This window comes from Mesoplodon mirus (genome assembly GCF_964341445.2).
Source record: "Mesoplodon mirus genome assembly, chromosome: 15".
NCBI classification, from domain to species: Eukaryota; Metazoa; Chordata; class Mammalia; order Artiodactyla; family Ziphiidae; genus Mesoplodon; species Mesoplodon mirus.
The window spans coordinates 86,914,478-86,921,841 of NC_138991.1; the positions used below are offsets into that span (position 1 = coordinate 86,914,478).

At 61.4% G+C, this 7,364-nt stretch overlaps 1 protein-coding gene across 4 annotated transcripts in view; it reads left to right on the plus strand.

Annotated features, from left to right (window-relative positions):
- PRKAR1B (protein kinase cAMP-dependent type I regulatory subunit beta) overlaps positions 1-7,082 on the plus strand; it is a 101,775-nt gene extending 94,693 nt beyond the window's left edge. For all 4 annotated transcript variants that reach the window (XM_082644293.1, XM_082644292.1, XM_082644291.1 and 1 more), the window contains 2 exons: positions 5,341-5,422; positions 5,751-7,082. In XM_082644293.1, the coding sequence (XP_082500419.1) occupies positions 5,341-5,422; positions 5,751-5,923 (255 nt within the window). In that variant the 3' untranslated portion in view covers positions 5,924-7,082. The remainder of the gene's footprint in view (positions 1-5,340; positions 5,423-5,750) is intronic.
- Positions 7,083-7,364: the final 282 nt, after the last annotated feature.

The following is a 7,364-nucleotide window of genomic DNA, read 5'->3' on the forward strand; positions in this document are numbered from 1 at the left end:
CAGTGGCACGCATGTAAGTTTCCTCCGTGGCTTTTCAGGGCTTGATGGCTGATTTCTTTCTAGTGCTGAATAATATTCTACTGTCTGGATGAACCAGTTTATTTATCCATCACCTGCTGAAGGACACCTTGGTTGCTTCCAGGTTTTGACAGCTATGAATAAAGCTGCTGTAAACATCCTCGTGCAGGTTTTCGTGTGGACATGAGCTTTCAACCTGACCCTGTGGGTAAATACCAAGGAGCACAATTGCTGGATCTCAGAGGAGTTGGAGATGCCCCCTGACCTGGTGTCTGCTTGGTGCTCGTCAGCACCTCGTCAGTCCCACCGGGGGGCTCTCACACCCGGGATCGCCCAGGCCCTGTCTTGGGCGGCTCTGATGTCCACCGAGAGGGTCAGAGGAGTCCAAGGGGCTCCCAGGTCCTGACGCGTCTCCTTCCTCGTCACCTTGTCATCTGGGGGCCGGGGCTGGGGGCCCATCCTCTTGGAGCCCCCCCTTTTGTAGGCCCCAGACCGTGCACCTCAGTCACCCTTCCCCTGGTGAGGACGGCTCCCAGTGCTGGCCAGGCGGGCACTCCTGGGCTTTGCAATGACCTGACCGCATCCCCTGTGGGCGGACACACTGAGCCCACACGCGGTGCCCCCACGTTGACATGCTGTCGTGTGCCTCGGGCCTCCTCGGTCGTGCGTCCCCAGGAGCACCCTGTATGTGAAGATTCCGGTGAGGCTGCCGAGGTCCACTTCTGGGTGCCGAGGCCTGGAGCTCAGAGCTTCTGAATTCACGGATGAGAGCCTTTCCTAAAATGAATTTTAAAAGATTATGCACGTAAAATGTCACTTGCTAGAATAAGACCAGTGACACAGAAGCATCTTCAGAAAAGGGTGGCGCCGCCTTCTCTGCCCCCATGACCTTTTGTGTGGCTCCCTCTGGCAGTCCTTCGCATTGACTTGGCTTCTTTCTGATTTTTTTTTTTATTAACATAAGAAACAGTTTTAAAAGTTGGGGATGCGCCCCCAAAAAGTCTAAAAGCACCATCTTCCTCCCTCCCCTCAGCCCCCCTCAGGAGGCTGGAGGAACCCTGAGGGCCTGTGTTTCCCATCCTCAGCCGTTCCCAGCTCTGGTTTCCCTGGTATCCGCACACAGCATGAGGCGTTCCCAGACAGACAGATGTGGAACTCATTTGCTGGATTCCGAGGTCCTGCTTTACCCCGGACGGGATTCCTGGCACTAGGGGAGGAGAGATAAGCAGCGTGCAAAGACCGTTGCCATAAAGACGCCTGATTTGTCCATGGAAAGTCCAACAGATGCGCTGTCCTGGACGAATCCCTGTGCGGGGGTGTTGACTCCCTTACCCACCGCCGCCCGCTGGCCGGGAGCTGGGTGGCCCGAGGGCAGCTTCTGGCCCTACCACGGCCGAGCTGCCGCAGGCCTGAGCGCGCTGGTTTCCCAAGTCTGCGGTGGCTGGCGGCGTATCTGTTCTGCAGACAAGGGAACTGAGGCTCGGGCGGTGCCTTGCCTTCCCCTGACTGCGGCCAGCACGTCGTGGAGCCGGGCTCGGACCGCGGGGAGCCACCCAGAGCGCGGGGCTCAGGCCGCGTCGAGGGCACCTCGGGCGGAGGCTGCTCTCTCCACACCTCCTCGTACCTGCCTCCTTGTGTGCTGTTTTCCGTTACCCTTCAGCTTACGGGAAGGGATGCTGGTTCCCGCTTATGGCTGTGATACTGTTTCTTTTAAGATAGATATTTATTCAAATAAAATAAATAGTGTTTCCTCTCCCTGAACTTGGCATCAGTGGGATCTGAGAGTGACTGCTCACTGCATGGCTGGCCTTCACACTGACACGCACGTGTGTCCCCTGCCCTGCTGGGCCGGACGTGCACGAGCTCCAGTCTCAGCCTGGCGCGGCTGCGGGTCCCTGGCGGGGGGCTCCTCTCTCACCAGGTGCTGTCCCTACTGAGCCCTGACCCTGACGTCCCCCAACCCCACCCCGGGCCGCACCGTGGGCGCGGGGCCAGCGGCCCACAGCCCTGACCTATCTGCTCTGACCCCACCGGGGTGTGGATTCTGGGGGGCGCCTGTGCCTGCCGTCCTCCATTGCACAGGCTTCCCTGCCCTCGAGCGGAGTCTGGCTCACAGGCAGGAAGGGTGGGTGATGGCGTGAAGGGTGGGGGAGAGGGGGGCGGGGCCGTGTCCCTGGGGAGGGCAAGGCCTCCACAGGCGGAGCCGCGGCTCCCAGCTGTGTCATTGCCCGACCCAGTCGGGGGGCTCTAGGCCGGGCTGGAGGGGCTGCTTCAGGGAGTGGGAAGCCCGAGGCCCTGCTTCAGCGAGTGGTTCTCCTCGACCTCGGCTGGTTTCTGTCTCATAAAGGTCACACGTGCCCGTTGTCGAAACCAAAGAGTTGATGTGGGTTTCGACTTTGTAGAAAAATTTTAAAAATGAAAAGCGTTGAAAGGAAAACGGGTCTTTCGTAACCCCTTCTCCCCCAGACTCCAGCAGTGACATTTTTCTCGTGCATCCTCCCTGGCCGATTCCTATGTGACCTGATTTATTTTTAGAGTTGGGTTAGAATCAATGAGAAATTTGGGGAATATGATCTAGAGTTTTGGCAAGTGTGTTTTTCCAGCCCCCAGAATTCCGGCTCTCAACTCCCTGAGGATGTCTATGCTGGCTTCACAGCCGTCTGGGAAACGAGCTTGGACAGGACGGCTATTCCAGGGCTGCAGTGGTTTCGCTGGGATGGGAAGACCCGGGCGTGTGCTGATCACGCCCGTGGCCCGTGTCGTGGGAACGCCGGGCCCTGCTGGTCGGAGGTCCCAGCATCGAGTCCATCTGCCCGTTTCCCTCTCTCCCCGCCCTCGGGCTTGGTGTCTGTGCCTTCCCAGGACAGGAACGTCCTGCCGTTGCGTCAGAGCTTGGGGGTGGCGGCCTGTCAGCCTCAGCTGCTGCAGCAGAGAGCCCCCGAACCACTGCGGTGGAGAATAAGGAAGTGTCTTGTGAAGTGGTGACCCCACGGTCATCACGGGCACCCCTGGGGGGCGTGGCTCTGTCCCTCGTGGCCCTTGCTCTCGTGGCCCCACTGCCCCTTGGCAGACGTCCCCCCGTGGAGGCTGGGCTGTCAGCAGCGGGAAGAGAGTGTGGTGCAGTGCACATCCCGTTGGGGACAACATGGTCCCGTGGCCACGTGCTCCTGCAGCCCTGGGACGTGCGAGGACCGGGCGGAGTGGCCGGCCTGTTCCCTGGCGGTTCTGCTTATTTGGGGCTCCCCCTGAGGACCTTTCATCTTCATGCTGTCCAGCCTGGAGGGTCTGTTATTACATCAGTCTTAACGGGTGCACGTACATCCTCTGTGTCAAGGTCCCGAGTGGGGAAGCTCCGTGCATCCCAGGGGACACAGATTTCATCTTGTCAACCTGCCGTCGATCGTAAGATGGGCTGGTCCACATGTGACCAGGAGAGAAATGCTTCCAGTGACCATGGGGGATGCGGTTGGTTCCAGAGGAGGCAGAGGGCAGGGAGGTGTCTGCATGGGGCAGGGGACAAGTGAGAAACAGAACGGTGGCCCACCGAGCCCACCCCTGCTCTTCTGTGCCCACTGAGCCCTAATCCTCACCCCTGTCCCAAGCGGGCAGGGCAGAGCCTGAGGAGTGGCAGCCAATCGCATTGGTTGCATGTGACCTGCTCTGGCCAGTGAGGTGTGAGGGGAGGTTGCCGGGAGCTTCCAGAAGGTTTCCCTGCTGATGGCATGGGGGAGGCATTGGGTGACTCCTGGAACTGTGGCAGCCACGGTGCCAGCACAAGGACTCGACTGAGGCCACCAGAGCAGGAGGCAAGGACGAGCCTGGGTCCAGACACGTCTGTGGGCCGCTGAATTAGCCAGCCCTGAAAGCCCTGTCTCAGTCTTCTGGTCCTGCGGGAGCACAGTTACCCTTAGGAGCCTTTAGACACCTTGAATTGGGTTTTCTGTTGTTTGGAGCTTGAAGCATCTCATCAGATGCTTTAAGCCTGGAGTTTCACTGAGTAATTCTATCAACTGGAACTTCAGTTCCGTCCCTGGGGTCCCGAAGAGGAAAATGATCCAGTTGTAAAATGGAAAATTGTCTAAAATGGGAATGAAAGGCATGTAAGTTATATAAGTGCAAAGGCATGCATGTAAACGACAGTTAGGTCAGTGCAACGCCGTCTCAAGAAAAGCGCCGCAGTGCCGCCCTCCCTGGGCCTGACTGCCCTCCACTCCAGGGCAGGTGGGAGCAGGACCCCACTTCTCTCTGTGGGGTCAGCACGGCACTATGTGTCCTGCAGGCCCTGTCCCTTGGCCGGGGTCTGTGGGCGCACGGCCCAGGGAGCACTCCTGGAATGCCCGGGTCGGGTGGAGATGGTCTGCTGCTTCCAGGTCCTGCTCCATCTGTCAGCCAGCTTCATAAGCACCCCAGGCACCTGCAAGCCGAGAGGCCCTGTGGCTGGAGTGGGGGCCGGCGTGGGTCCGCCCAGGGGGTCCGGAGGTCCCAGTCGCGGCGGGCACTGTGGTGGGGTCTTCTGACTGAGTCTCTTGCGGCCCGGGTGGAGGGGGTACCAGTTAACCCGAGCGCGGCCAGGCTAGCGCTTGCGAGGCCGGGTCTGGGTGAGCCAGGGTGAGCTGAGCCCACCTCGAGACAGACCACGCTCCTCTGTGCGTCCAGGGCATTGGCAGCGGCCGGTGAGGCCAGTGGGGCTGGCGGGGTGATTCATAAGGCCTTGCTGCTACTCCTCAGGCGTGTGGGGAAGATGCCGGGTTCCGACGAGGCTCCGGCCCCCGGGTGCCCCCAGACGGCAGGCCAGGGGGCTCTGTGCGTGGAAGCCACTGGTGCTGGCTCATTGCTGCCGAGGCTGTGGCCCCCGAAGGCCGAGTCTCTGGTGTGGAATGCGGCCTCGCCAAGCTGCCTAGGCTGGCGTTAATCATTGAGCCCCAGTGTCACGGACACCCCGCCTGGAGGCCAGGGGGCCACATCGCTTAGCGGGGCGGTGTGACCACAAGGCCACGCGCCTCCCGTCCTTGAAACTTAAGCCAAGGTCAGCTCGGAGCAGCGCTGCCCGTGGAGGCACCTCCAGATTCTGCCCGTGTCCCACCCGCGGCAGACAGCTTGGGGCAGGAGCCGGGCCGGCGAGGATGGTGGTGCCCGGGAGGTGCCCTCGGCCAGAGCACGGCCGCAGCTCCCAGACCCCATGCCTCACTATTAGATGGGGGGAGTGGAACCAGTGGGAGGGGGATGCGGGCGGTGCCCCTCGGGGGTGGCCTTGGGCACCCCCGCCTTTGCCCACCCCGACCCCAGCCGGCCGACCCTCACATGTCCCCTTGGCATTTGCAGGGCACAGCCTCCGTCCTCCAGCGCCGGTCCCCCGGTGAGGAGTATGTGGAGGTGGGGCGCCTCGGGCCCTCCGACTACTTCGGTGAGTTGTGGGGTCCGCTCCCTCCCGGGGTGGCGGCCGTTTCACGGGGCCCCAGGAGGGCCTGAGATGAGGTCCGCGGGGGCCGTGGGAGGACCTGGCCGAGGCCTGGGCACCCTGACGGCCCGTCCTGGGTACCGGCAGTCCCGGGAGGGCAGGACACGGGTCAGGACCAGGCACGGCGCGGTCTGAGTTCCAGGCGTTGGTGTAAGTGTATCCCAGCGCTTTGTGGGCCGCGCTCGCTGCAGACGTTCGCTCAGATGCGGCCTCGCGTCCTGAGGTTTCGCTTTTCCCCTGAATCCGCAGCCCTGACGCTCTCTCTCGCCCCCAGGGGAGATCGCGCTACTGCTGAACCGGCCCCGGGCGGCCACCGTGGTGGCCCGGGGGCCCCTCAAGTGCGTGAAGCTGGACCGGCCCCGCTTCGAGCGCGTGCTGGGCCCCTGCTCCGAGATCCTCAAGAGGAACATCCAGCGCTACAACAGCTTCATCTCCCTCACCGTCTGAGCCGCCGCTCCTGCTGCTGTGCGCGTGCACGTCCAGTTGAGGCTGGCAGCTGGGCACCGCCCCTCCCTCGGGCTCACCTGGGAGTAAAGGGGCCACCTCCAGAGGTGGCGGCCCCCTCCCCGTCTCCCTTCCCCGTCCCCCACTGGCTCCTCTTAAGGGACCCGCCTTCCTCCCCACGTCTTCTGGGGTGAGGGGCCGGCTCTGGGAGGCTCTCCTCTCCGATCAGGCTGGGTAGCTCCCGGCGGCCGACCCCTGTGATGCGAGGCCACCCGGTCGGTGGCCAGGGTGTGGGGCGATGACATCCCAGGGGGTCCCCACAGGCACTCTTGGGGTTGGAGTGAGAAGCTGAGGCTGAAGAGAGAGAGGGTCCAACCTGTCCCTCAAATGCTCGCCCCTGCCGCCCCACAGAGGGTCCTCCCAAGATGCCAGGGGTGGGGAGGCTCTGGCGGCTTAAGCTAGCTCCGGCCTCAGAGGGGGGTGGCCCCCAGGAGCCCACGGCATGTTTAGGGGAGTGGGCGTGACCCTCCCCTCTCCTGGAAAGCTGGGCACACCGACCAGTTTGCCTGACCGTCAGGGGCAGGGGTCACCCTCACTGGGCTGAGACGCCCAGGAGAGGAAGACAGCATGTGAGCCTGGGGCTTTCCGAGGTGCGGCGAGCGCTGCTCTCGGGGCCAGGGGAGGCCCCACTGCCTTCCACGTCTTCGCAAAGCAGCTTCTTGGAGACTTGGGAGGAAGTGGAGGGATTTTCTAAAACACATTCTGGATGAAGTTGTCAGGAACAGAGTCCCCTGTGAGTCGTTCTCCAGCAGACAAGCCTCCCGTTAACCAGGAGTCTCGCCCTGGTGGGAAAGCCCGTTATCCGAGCCTCCCTCTCCCCATGTAGGAAAAACGTGAGTCAAACCAGCCCTGGGCCCACACACCTAACTCATCCATCAGTCGATTCCCCCTCGGAAGTGTCGTCAGGCCAACTCTCACGTGAGCTGGAGGGGCCTGGGGCCCGTGCCTCATGGGACTCCTGGTGACCTGAAGGACACACGAAATAGTGCATTTACCCCGATTTGCTCCTGCCCGTGCAGCCCGGGGAGGCTGCCTAGTCTGGGGTGACCCCTGCCTTTGCCTGTGGGTGTTTCTGTGGTGTGTAAGCCCTGCCCCCTTTATCGCGATGTTCTGAATGCTGCACGTGCTATTAAATGTGCGATGAAGTACATCTTCCTGACTCCATGTTTTGGTCTGAAATCTTTAATAGAAGAGTTTATTCCTTTTGTTTTGTTTCTGTTGTGATAAAATAGTCATAACATAAAACTTACCATCTTCACCATTTTTCAGTGTCTGGTTCAGGGGCATCAAGTACATTCACACTGTTGTGTAACCATCCCCACCGTCCGTCTCCAGAACTTTCTCGTCTTCCCAAACTGAGCCTCTGCCCCCGTTACACACTAAG